At 43.2% G+C, this 12,498-nt stretch overlaps 1 protein-coding gene across 1 annotated transcript; it reads right to left on the bottom strand.

The window, feature by feature from the left end:
* Positions 1–753: 753 nt before the first annotated feature.
* On the bottom strand, positions 754–2,991 carry LOC117776260 (zinc finger protein 3-like). Its single transcript, XM_034610051.1, has 3 exons — positions 2,562–2,991; positions 957–2,472; positions 754–902 (listed from the first exon to the last, which is right to left on the bottom strand). Exons 1-3 carry the CDS (start codon positions 2,743–2,745, stop codon positions 869–871), a joined length of 1,734 nt encoding a protein of 577 aa, XP_034465942.1. The 5' UTR covers positions 2,746–2,991; the 3' UTR covers positions 754–868.
* Positions 2,992–12,498: the final 9,507 nt, after the last annotated feature.

Raw genomic sequence — 12,498 nt, 5'->3', positions numbered from 1 at the left:
TTCTATCAGTGCATGTTTGTCACTATAAAGACAAATTCCTGTATCTTTGCTGTTCTTGGCACGATGCGGTGCAGAAAGTGTCCTTTCACTAAACAATGACTTCCCCAGGCTTCAGGCTCCATGTTTATTCTAATCAAACTATTTCAACTCAAGGACGTTGTGAGAATGCTGCTTGTTTTTCAAGTAATCTTTGAATTTTAGTATTAGTTTGTTTCATTTGCCCATTTCCCTTAATTCCTAAGCTCTGTATGTCTTTACTTAAACTAAACCTAAAGTTAGATTTGTGTCCCGATAAAGAACCTCTACTTATATCTTACTTGTATAGAAAACTATAAACTACAATATCACTCAGTAGAGCGCATACCTCCTTACATTAAATCACGCTGCTTCAAATTTCTCAAGGTCTCTGTACTTTTTATTAAGAAATCCCCCAAAATGTCTCAAAAACTCCCAACCTGCATCCTCCCACCTGGTTTCGAGGTGATCCTTAGTTTTTGCATAATCCTGCTGACAAATGCAGATGAAAACGCTCAATAGGTGTGATGGACATAAGAAAATTTCACAATAATCATGACTCAAGAAACTTTAATAAACTACAAATGCACTCATGCATGGTTAACAAATAGTAAAAACATGTTTACATTGGTAGGGAATGTTTACTAAGTGAGAAACTACAGATTTTCTACATCCTGATCCACTCTCTTCCACTTTAACAGGGTCCACACTCAAGTTGCACTCAATTGCAAACGTTGAAAGTCTCTCTTGTGTATACAGAAGCATAAGTATTTTCAAGTACGTGATGTGAGAGTGTTTGACTGGAAACCACTACAAATAAACCATCTGCGTTATTGTTTCGATGAACACAAGTCTATTTATCTCTGCTACCGCACACTGCTTTCTGATTTAGAACCATCATAGAACTTTTACTGAGCGGCAGTACAGGGACAAGCTTCTAACCAGGGTGCACGTCTCGCATGTGGGCTTCCGCTTCACTCCCAATTCTGAAATCTTCTCCACATGTGCTGCAGGTCTGTAGCTTTGTATCAGTTTGGATATTTTTATGCTGTTGTAAGTTTGACAACAGACCAAGGCTCTTCCCGCTGATGTCGCCAACAAGTGGCTTCTCCTCCGAATGGGTTCTCATGTGCCTTCTGTATAAATTGGAAAATCGGAAATCTTTCCCACATGGTTGACAAGAATAGGGTTTCTCTCCTGTGTGGATTCTCGAATGCAATTTTAGTTGCGCCCTGCTACTTAACGTTTTTCCACAAATTTCACAAGGGTCCGTCTTCTCGGCCGTGTGTGTTCTCACGTGATACTGCAAGCCACCCTTGGATGTGAAACTCTTCCCACACGTTTGGCAGGAAAACGGTCTCTCTTTCGTGTGCGTTTTAACGTGGACCCGCCAGCTTCCGCTAAATCTGAAACTTCTCTCGCATATCTTGCAACAAAAGGGTTTCTCTCCTGTGTGCGTTCGTATGTGGATCTTCAAGCTACTGGCCCACGCGAAACTTCTCTCACATATCTTGCAAGAGAAAGGTTTCTCGCCCGTGTGCGCTCTCATGTGGAGCTCCACGCTTTCCCTGTATTTGAAACATTTCCCACACGTTTTGCAGGAAAACGGCGTGTCGTCTGAGTGGACCACCGAGTGTTTTATCAATCGGCACTTCCATTTAAAGAGTTTGCCACAAGTGTAGCACTTGAAATCCTTTTTATCGTTGCAGATAATCGAGGAAATCTTTGATATGGTGAGGTTGTAGTTTGGCCTCTGGCTTTTTGCCCGCCTGTTGAGGACGTGACGCATCTTATCTGAAGTTGATCTTGAGTTTTCATGCGTGCTTTGATGGAGATCTTGGCTCTGGCCTGCAGGAGAGTCGAGCGAGAGGAGATGGTCGTCGTTTGGTTCTGGTTCCCTGTGGGGACTCTCCTCGGAAGTAGGACTCAACAAGACGTTGTCCTGATCATGCCCCTTGTTCGAAACAAGCTGCAAGTCATCCTCATCCTCCTCCAGCTTCAGAACAAGCTGCTCTCCTTTCTCACTGGGGTAGATCTCCTCCTGCTCCTCTTTCACCTCCGGAGGCTCTGGCTCCTCCTGGTCCAGACTCAGGCTCCTCTCCTCCTGGTCCAGACTGTGGCTCCTCTCCTCCTGGTCCAGACTGTGGCTCCTCTCCTCCTGGTCCAGACTCAGGCTCCTCTCCTCCTGGTCCAGACTCAGGCTCCTCTCCTCCTGGTCCAGACTCAGGCTCCTCTCCTCCTGGTCCAGACTCTGGCTCCTCTCCTCCTGGTCCAGACTCAGGCTCCTCTCCTCCTGGTCCAGACTCAGGCTCCTCTCCTTCTGGTCCAGACTCAGGCTCCTCTCCTCCTGGTCCAGACTCAGGCTCCTCTCCTCCTGGTCCAGACTCTGGCTCCTCTCCTCCTGGTCCAGACTCTGGCTCCTCTCCTCATCACAGACCTGCTGCTGCTGTGGGAGCTCTAGAGGAGAAATAACACGTGTTTAAACTCACACATAAGTGTTGGAATGCACGTGTGGTGTTTTATTTACTGTCATGGCTCGTGCGGACCTGTTCTTTGCAGCTTGATTTCTGGTTTCCAGATGACGTCCAACAATCTGCCCTGACGGTCGATCTCATCCTGGTACTTTGCGATGGTCGTCTCGCAGACTCCGAGTATCTCTGCGGCAGCGGCGGTCAGTCTCTCGCTGATAAACTGCCTCAGACCCTGGACTGTCAATGTGGACGCGTCCATTCCGGAGACACCAGCTAGCTAACTGGCTAATTAGCTAACTTCACCGGCGGCGCAGCGAAGAACAAAGCCTAAGTTAAAGGGACTGGTGTAGTTTACTGCTGCCCAGTGTAAAACAAGGTCACGAGGGCAACGAGAGCACGACCGTCTTTTAAAACAAGGATCTAAAGGAGTTTAGCAAATTAGCATCTTCTTCTGTTAGCTGTTAGCATGGCAGTGGCACTACAGTTCTCCTTCTGTCTGTATAATGGACGTTTCTGGGCGCATGACCGCCACCTTCTGGATTGGAGTGTGGATCGGTTCAGCACTAAAACATTAAATTCTCCCTAAAACTCTTGAACTATATTTATTTGAAATATAATAATAATAATAATAATAATAATAATAATTATAATAGTACTGTATTTATTAATTACAAAACTTTATTTATTAAGCTCCTTTCAAAACACAGTGACAAGGTTCTTCACAAGTTAAACATTTACTTCTTTATTATTTATTATTTACTTATTTAAAACCAGTACATACAGCACAAGATCTCATGTATATATTGGCAGATTCAGTTGCACCAGTCCAAATGAAATGATTTACAAACTTCCCTCAAACTACAGTCTTATGTTCCCCTTGGAGAATTAAAATATTTACTAGGTGTTGTCTTTTTATGAATCGTGTGACTGTTTTTATTGTGTTGTTTTGTTGTTGCTCGTGTGCAATTGTTTGTTGCTGATAGAGAATGCTCTCTTGGAAAAGAGGTCTTAATGTGACTGCCTGGTTAAATAAAGATTAAATAAAAAAAAAATGAAGGCAAACAATAGGAAGCTGTTAAAAACCAATCAATAAGAAACAATTCAAAAATAATTAATCATCAATTTGAAGATCACACAAAAAGCAGGATTAAAAGAAAACAGAAAATCGACAGTAAGATCAGAATCAGGAGAGAGGACACCTGGTTTCTTAAGATTAGATTTAAAAGAGGATAAGGAGTTTCTCAGGAGGTTTGTTCCATAGAGTGGATGTGGTCACCTCTGGTCCTCAGACTCAACCTGTGGAATCGGGCCTGTGCTGAAGACGTGTGTTGTCCAAAGATATGAAATCTACCTCAGTGGAATTCCAGAACGGGTCTTTAAAGTCAGCAATAAAACCTACAATCAATTCTAGAAGTGACAGGAAGCCAATGAAGAGAAGCTAAACTCAGTGTGCGAGTAAAGATCCGGCTCCTGATCGGGATTTAAAATTGAGCAGGTTTCTCTCCTGAGCCATTTCTCATCCTTCCACCAAGAGCTGAGGAAATCTGTTTAGTTGTTTCTGTGTAATCTTACTTACAAACAAACAAACAAACACACAAACAAACAAACAAACAAACAGGGGTTAAAAACAAAACCTCACTGGCGGTAATACCAATTGAAGAAGATATATATTTTTCATTGCGGTAATAATAGTCATGATAATAAGTAATAAATACTGATAATGATAATACTAGCAAAGAATGCAGCAGAGGTCATGACAACTACTTGTTGGCACGAACAAGAAACAACATAAATAATAAAGAGTGAAAAAACTGTTACAACATGTATGTTTGTGACCTTTTGCAAGTTTTTTGTGTGTGTTCCTGGGGGCATGTGTGTGTGTGTGTGTGTGTGCGGTGTTTGAGGTGTGTGTGTGTGTGTGTGTGTGTTGGGGGTGGGGGGGGGCTTTGCTCTTTTTAGTGGAGGTGACTGAAACAGCTCTCCTCAGGTTGAGAGGGAGTTTTATCCCTCTCGAGGGCAGCAGCCTCTCGTCGAGTTGTTCTGTGAAGTGACCCGCACGCTGAAGCAAAGTGGTGGAGGTGTCTTCACCGTGAGGATGGCAAGGGCGTTGGTGTGGTTACATGTTCAGAGGTGGTGGTGATGGAGGAGGAGGGGGGGATGGAGAAGTTGACTGTGTGTGTGTGTGTGTGTGTGTGTTGAGGGGGGGTTGTTTGGACTGTAGTGTGTAGATTTTGCAGCTGTGCGTGTGCTTGTCCATGTCTGAGTGAATAAGGGGAGAAAGGGGCAGGCAGGGAGGGAGGGGTGGGGGGTGGGGGGGGGGGGGGGGGGGGGGGGGATTCAGGTTCAGAAGTGTTGAAGCATAAAATCCTTCCCTCTCTTTCTCTTTCTCTCTCTCTCCCTATCTCCCCCCTCTGTTGCCGGGCCAGACGCAAAGCAACAGCAATTTGTGCGATTTCACAGCTCACCGGATCCCTAAAACTCTGACAGCCTCGCACTAAGGTGGGGGGTAATGAGGGGAAGGGAGGGAGCGATGGAAGGAATGAGGAAGAAGGCAGAAATGGAGGGGACGGCGCGGCATGGGGCCGGTGAATGCAGGAGTGACGGCGGAAATGGAAGATGGACAGATTGGACGATGAGCAGCTGACGGCTGACGGGAGGGAGACGGTGTTTGAAAACATACAGGTGTCATTTACTTCTGGGCCTTCTACTTCCTGTGTGTGCTTCTTTTGAAACACGAGTTAAAATGTAGAAAGATTTGAGTTCTCTCTCAGTTTTCTGGGGTAATCAGTCTGGATATAAACATACTAGTGCAGATATGATGAAACATTATTTAGCTTTTTGTCGTATGGTCCTTGTCCTGCTGCTGTTACAGGACTCAAATGCTAGAATAACATGGAAACAGGCAAATTAGACAGATTTTATACATTATCAAGCAAATACTACAAAATAAAACAGCTTTTTCACAACTTTCTTTTTCTATTGCTGAAGTTAAATGTGGAAAGAAGCAAAAACCAAACCGGCGGAAAAATTTGTTTTCATGCGTCCAAGTCCAAATCCCAGGTTCAGCCCAGTATCCCTAGAAATTAGATTTATATTAAGACATTCTGCACCATTGAATTGCAATGGCCTCGGACTGTAGCACCTAAAACAGTATTAGTGAACCCTTTATATACCAATGCAGAAGATTCAGCCATCCATGACAATCTGTTTTCGTCTGTATTTGTTTATTTGTTGCAGGATTTTGTAAAAAAACTACTCAACCGATTTCCACGGAAAACTTAATGGAAGGATCCAGGATTTTGTTTTAAACTTTCTTTCACATTGTGAGAGAGGGCGTTTTTAAACATTTTCCGTTTAACTCATGGATCTTGATGGAAAACATCAGACACGTTCAGGAGACTGATATTTCTGAGTGTGTGGAATTAGGTGCAGATCCAAATAAAAGTCTGTATCCAGTGAATTTACACGTGGTTTCGTGAGGGGAGTGTTGGGCCTTGGAGGAGTTATGTGCTTGCCGAGTGCCATTTAGTTATTAGCCGTGTACTTTCTGAGTTTCAGGCCACCAAAGAAGCCACTAATACAGAAAAGAATGATTTAAACACCTAATCTCTCATTGGATTATTCTGAGAGAATCTTTGAGGGTCTTTGCTGGTTGAAAATAATCTTGGATTTTGGCTGTTATCATGATTTAATCCATCCATTGTCCATCAGGCCCCTCTTAGCTCTAAATGAAGCTCCAATTGGGTGGCCATTATTTTGATCGAGACATGACTTACAGCTCTAAAAAGGGGTCGTAACCTTTGAGGACCACCGCCGACCTCAGGGACCCTCTTAGCGATCTCCATATAAAGGGTGTATTTCCTATTTTGGCTGAGATTTGTCATTCAAAACGTCACGCTCATTGTCTTTGCTGGTGTCTCTTGACCTTGGCTCCTGGTTGAAAACACACTGCAACCAAGGGGCAGTAGAGTGTGGGGAATGACAGACTTATTTCCATGCTCATTCAGAAAACCCGACCGTGCCCACGGCCCGAAGGACAGCGGACACAGGGACGGACCCCTCTCTGGAGCAGGAGGCAGAGCGAGAAAGAGAAAGAAAGACGTACTGCAGGGGAGATGAGATACCAGAGATACCAATTCAAAGAACTGGTGAGTGCTCTCGTGATAAGAGATATCACCTGAGTGCTTTGTTTTGGTTGTGGGGTCAAGAGAGAGTTCGAGGAGATGGTGGGTGGGGGGGGGGGGGTGCTTGAGTGTGTGTAAGTGTTGGTGAGTGGTGGGTGTGTGTGGAGGGGGGATCAGGACATCTGCGCAGGCTTTGAAGAGGTCAGCCATGGGACAGGAACCATTCTTAATCCTCGCAGCTTGGCCTGCAAGAGAGGATTTGGACCTCTGCTCGCTCTCCGCCCCCCCCCCAACCTACAACAGTAGCTAATTGAGCAGCAGAGCTCTGATCGCAGCACTTCCATGTAAACCCCTGCATGCTTTCACAGGGCTTTGGAGTCTGACCAGGAAATCCCCTTTACTGTCTACCTGCTTTTATCAACTATACCTGGCACGGGATTATCTCAGGTCCGCAAACATATGTACGCGTGTGTTTGCCTTTTGTTAGAGACTTTAGATCAGATGTTTTGTAAATAGAGGAAACAGGGTAGTTCACAGAAAAATTAAAAATTAAAATTCACTCATTATCTACTCATCACTACGTGTTTGTGTCCACAAATCAGAAGATGCGATGCTAACACACGCCCCACGCGTATCGTAGGGTGACCCGATTATGGCAATAGATGAAAAATCTGAGGAACAGCTCTTAACTGCTGTTGGTATATTTCATTCAAAAACAACAAATATGTGCATCACAATCACAAAGGCCATTAGGATTCATTGTGTGGGAAGAATGTTAAAAAACAAAATGTTGCACCAGTCCGTCCTGTAGCTGTTTAGTTTGACCTGCTGGTGGCACCAGATGAAAAGAGAGAGATCACCCAGGTCATCATGGATTCATTCTCTGGAGCCCATGAATGCTTGTTCACACTTTTAATGGCAATTCCATTTAAAAGCTGTTGATGTATTTAAGTCTGGACCGAGCGAACAACACTGCCATCCCATAAGAAATGATTCACGTGCATCAGCAATAATGAAAACATTTACTGTTGCACATATATTTTCAAAAATAATAAACAGCGAAATGTTTTCATCAGATTCGTCTTTGCAAGTTCTTTCAAGGACACCAGTTTTATTATGGACATGACAAGATGCAGAGCGGCCAATGGCCTTGAGCATCGCCCCAGTCAACGTCCCCCCCCCCCCCCCGACCAGCGCCCCTCCTCCCACGTATATGACATTACCATACAGGCTGAGGGGGGTCAAGTGAAGGTTCTCGCCCTGATCAGCCAACTGGAAAACTGACAGGTTCAGCGGTCATGGATAAGCCGCCCTATTGGGTGATTGGTCAGACAAATCAAATTAGCATCCCCTGGTGACCCCCTCGTAAACCGCCACCCATGAAGAATTACAAGAGGTGGCTGCACATTTCATTTCATTCATCCTGATCGTATCCGCTTCGTGCGTATGTTCACATGACGGGTTATCAATTATACACACGTCGCAGTCGAGATATCTCACAGGTGTAAAGGCCTTGTGGAGCCACCTGTGTGATGTGCAGGCTTCATAATTACTTGCACCACCGTCAGATTAAGCTTTCGAAGCAACACAACGCCACAGGGGTTGGATGGAAAAAGGGGGAATTGCATAATTATCATGTAAACAGTTTGTAGAATAAGCAGCGCTGAGCTCTTGACACTTGACGCTGACGTTCATCCACAAATACGTCCGAGGGAAACGTTGCTGGACGTCCGTGTGTGTGTGTGTGTGTGATTGTGGCAAAGCTGTCGACTTACAGCTTGTTCACTTTTCCTCAGTGAAGTAAGAGAAAGAGATATTGTGTAATCTAAGTCAGTGGTTAAGTTGGGCCACCCAGACAAGGGTCAACCTAGAGGTCATCAAAGTTCACGTTATCTTCTGCTCATGTTGTCAGGCTGCACAACTACATACACAACACACTGTGGAAAGCCACAAACCTCTTAAAGTCAGAAAAGGCCATTTTTATGTTGACACTTTTTCTCTCTGTCTCTTTCTCAGCACAGTTTCCTTCACTTGTGCAGGTTGAGTCCAACTTACTGGTCGTGTTCAGAGTTTTCCTTTCACATATGAAGACAGCAGCAGGAAATTGTCTGCCTTCGCAACAACAGTAAAATGTCCACAGCGTTCAGATGAGCGGTGGCGCCTGAGTCGAGCACGCAGGAGTCAGGACATGACAAATTAAGTGTTTTTGTTTGAATTCCATTCACACTGGTGTCGGCCCTTATCAGCAAAAGCTCTTGAATCTCTTTGTCTTTACAAGTTAACTTCTTTTTTGCTGTGAATTTTCTTGCTCCATACTCACATGTGCTCAGTAAATTAAAGCAATTAAAGTAAATTTCAGAAAAATAGCCGGAGTCCAGTTCATGTCTGAAAGCAGCTTATGTGTAATGTCGAGTTGAGTTTGGACCGAAAAGCAGGATTCAGCCAAGAATTGTGGAGCTGAGCCACAGTTGTCAGTGGAGTGGGGTCAGGCAGAGGGAATATCGGGTGGAAAAGGCAAACAGAGCAGGTGGTGGAGCAGACAGACTGGAAATAGATGAGGCTGATGAACCTGAGGCACAGGGAACACAGAGTTAAACAAGGTGAAGGCAAACACGAGAGAAATACAAGTTAGAGTTTGAGCTTCACCACAGAGTCAGTTCTGGAAAACTGCCGATACATATGTATATATAGTTTATTTTTCATCACCACTACTGTTTTGTAACCTTAAACATACTGTAGTAGTGGAAAGTGAGTGTACCTCAGTGTAATCTGGAGTTTTGCAGAATCAACTAATATGTCTGGTGTTCTTGACAATCCACTAAATTAATTTATATATTCCCCTCTTTCTCTAACTTATGAACTTGTGAAGGACAAATTTTGCTTTATTATTTGACAAATTCTGCCATTGTTTTCAAGATGAATTCAATTGAAGTGAGAGCTCTGCACGATAATCACTGTCTATAAAATATTATCTCATTCCAGCCAAGCAGGTTTATTAAGTATTTGCTTTGCATTCATTTTATGAATACTGCTCATATGAGAAGTTACAGACATATTCAGCTGCACTGTGAACAGAGCCTCTCATTGCTAAATATGCAGTAGAACAGGTGAAGAGAGAGTCGACTGTCAAACTTTATTGGAAACAGGATTATTCCAATGCACAACATCTGTTGAGTCCAGATACTTTTAATAACAAACAAAGATAAATACCGTATTTATTTGTTGTATTAAATCAATCTGCTCAATTTGCACATCATTTAGAAAAATGCATACACACAATAAGTGTCTCAAATATAGATTTAACTTGTGTGGAAGCACAAACTCGTGGGACATCGATGTTGACACTCAGCTCAACCTACGATCGCTATAATTTCATTTTTATTCCCGTCCACGACTGTGACCTTGCACACCACCAGCATTTGGTAAGTAATGATTTATCTGCCAAATAAATTTGTTGGCTCCATTGGAATGTGTTTAAGGTGTAGGGTCATTCACTAGGTCAAAAATGGCAGCTCATAAATTGAAGCGACGCATGACTTAAAAGAGGAAGCGAGGAGATGGAGATTTTAGGGAAAGAAAAAGGCTTTCGGCAGGAAAAATGGAACGATTAAATATTTAGAAAAAAACAGTACGAATATTGAGTGTGAGAATATGGTTCTCTCCATTTTGAAGATGCATAAAAAGTAAGACACATAAGGTGCCATCATTGGACACCTTACCTTGAGTGAGTTCCGGCGCTAAGATGGTAGATCAGTCATGTTGACAGTGTGAGGTTAGAGGGCTCATTTGAGAAGTGAAGGACAGTGTCCCTCTCAGTGATGTGAGATCATGGAGCTTTAGTCGCAGCTCACCTGCCTGGAAAATCTACTTACCTGCCTCCCATTCAAACTTATGAGTCTTGCTGGGGGCCAGTGTGGGTTGTGACATTGAGTGTCAGTGAGGAGAATGATGAGTGACTGCCCCGCAGACCCCAGCCTTACAAAAGAGTGGTTGTCAAAGTTTGTTCGCGAACGAGTGGAGCAGGAAGTGGGATCGGATCCTTCAGAAGTAGAAATGAAACGGTGTTAAATTACTCTCTGACAAATCAAAGTCAAAAGCTGTGCAGGGAAGTTTTATACTATTGAAAGAAGATATTTCTGCTCAAAACAATAGAAATAATATCATTTTTATATTATAACAGATAACCCATGAAACTAATTGGCATCTATTTAAAAAAAGCTAATTTCGACAATTGTTTCAAGAAAATGAGACACGACTCAGACAGGAGATTTTTAAAGTGTATGCAGAATGTAAAATGTATAATCAAGCAGCCAAATAAATTTCTCTCTGATGAGACACACATTGTATAAAGATTATAAAGTAGAATGTTAGTTATTATGCTTAAATTAAGTACAGTAGTAGCTGAGTAAATCCCCTCCTGGATAAAAAACAGTATTTTAGGTACAGTTCTCAGCTCTCACATCCACTTCCTATGGGCAAACAACGTTCTAGGCATTTCAAAATAAAGGCCAACCGCATTCTGTCATTACCACTGTAGTACATCAAGTAATCTGGTTTGTAATTCTTTTTTAAATATTGTTTGTCTCAATATGCAATATTCAAAATGTTGGAATACTAGTAAGAAAGACAGAATATGCTGTTGATGCTACAAAAGCTGTATATGTTTTGGGTTAGTTGTTTTATTCACCTTTTTCCCCCCCAGAACAAGATGTAATTTTATAATAATATTAATATTTCGATATCAAAGCATTGGTGTATGTATGGGGTCATTTACAAGGAGCTCTGGGTTCTGGTCCAGGTCCAGGTCTTGATTTACTGTTCTGTGTTCCGTCTACATGACACCAAGTCACATAGTCCCTGTCGGCTCAGCTATTACAAAAAGGACAAGATTGCTACTTTTACAATTACAAAGTTCACAGGGATCGATACATTATTTGGTGATTCACCGAGCTTGCATTTCACTCATTTTCAATTTTGCATAGGTTTGCAGATAACACTTCCACACACCTCCCTTCCAACATCAAGGAACTGCTTTGCCAAGGCAAGCAGAATACGTGCATAAGATATGAGCAGGCAGATAGTGACAGCGTATATATGGATGTGAGAGCAGAGACGCAACATGTTACAGACTCTATACGTGTATGAAAGATGTTAAGATAGATCCAATCGTGATGATTCAACATTGGTGTGATAAGAACTAACCTCAAACAAAACAAACCGTCTTCGAGAAAAATGAATTTGATGTGTACTTCAACGTTTTGGTCCAAGTCCCCCACACTAACACGGAGGAGGCCCGATTCATGACCTATACTGCAGCCAGCCACCAGGGGGCGATTGCAATGCTTTGTCTTCACTTTTTGGCAGCCATCATGTCGTCCATCTTTATATACACACACACCTGATAGTAATAATTTAAGATGCGTAGAAACTGCTCTAAATAAGTGACCCTGGTGGTCAAATCTCACTTTGTAGTGGCACAAATTCATCTTCCAAAAAGAGTTTTAACACTAAAATACTAAACGTAATGAACAAGATGAGGTCCATGTTTTACATGAAGCAGTTTAAACCTTGGATGTGACATAGAATGACTCATTTAGCGAGTATGAGGCTCGTTGGCGAGAGCTCGGCCTCAGTCCGTCTGCAACCGGCCCTTTGTTTGGTCCAATTTGCCACCTGCAGTCAGGCCATGACTGAGGTGGTTAATACCGGTGCCAGGGGTCGATTCACACAGCTCCAGCCAGACTACATCGCCGTGGGAGCAGAAGTGGGGAGTGGGAGAGCAAGTGGCCAGTCTTTGGAGCAGATGTTGGAGCCCGACATTAACAAAGCCTAATTACTAATCAGGGCGGGGCCCTAATTAGACCCAGCTAACAAGAGCCCCGGTGAAG

Source organism: Hippoglossus hippoglossus, chromosome 16 (genome assembly GCF_009819705.1).
Source record: "Hippoglossus hippoglossus isolate fHipHip1 chromosome 16, fHipHip1.pri, whole genome shotgun sequence".
NCBI classification, from domain to species: domain Eukaryota; kingdom Metazoa; phylum Chordata; class Actinopteri; order Pleuronectiformes; family Pleuronectidae; genus Hippoglossus; species Hippoglossus hippoglossus.
Note: the sequence above shows the minus strand (reverse complement) of the source record. Positions and strands in the feature narration are given on the sequence as shown.

Bases quoted from the DNA above. Each gene is read 5' to 3' on its own strand.
- LOC117776260 (XM_034610051.1), bottom strand. From the start codon at position 2,745: ATGGACGCGTCCACATTGACAGTCCAGGGTCTGAGGCAGTTTATCAGC. The intron at 2,473-2,561 runs GTCCGCACGAGC...TTTCTCCTCTAG, and splicing joins AATCAAGCTGCAAAGAACAG to AGCTCCCACAGCAGCAGCAG. The intron at 903-956 runs TTAGAAGCTTGT...GATGGTTCTAAA, and splicing joins ATGCGAGACGTGCACCCTGG to TCAGAAAGCAGTGTGCGGTA.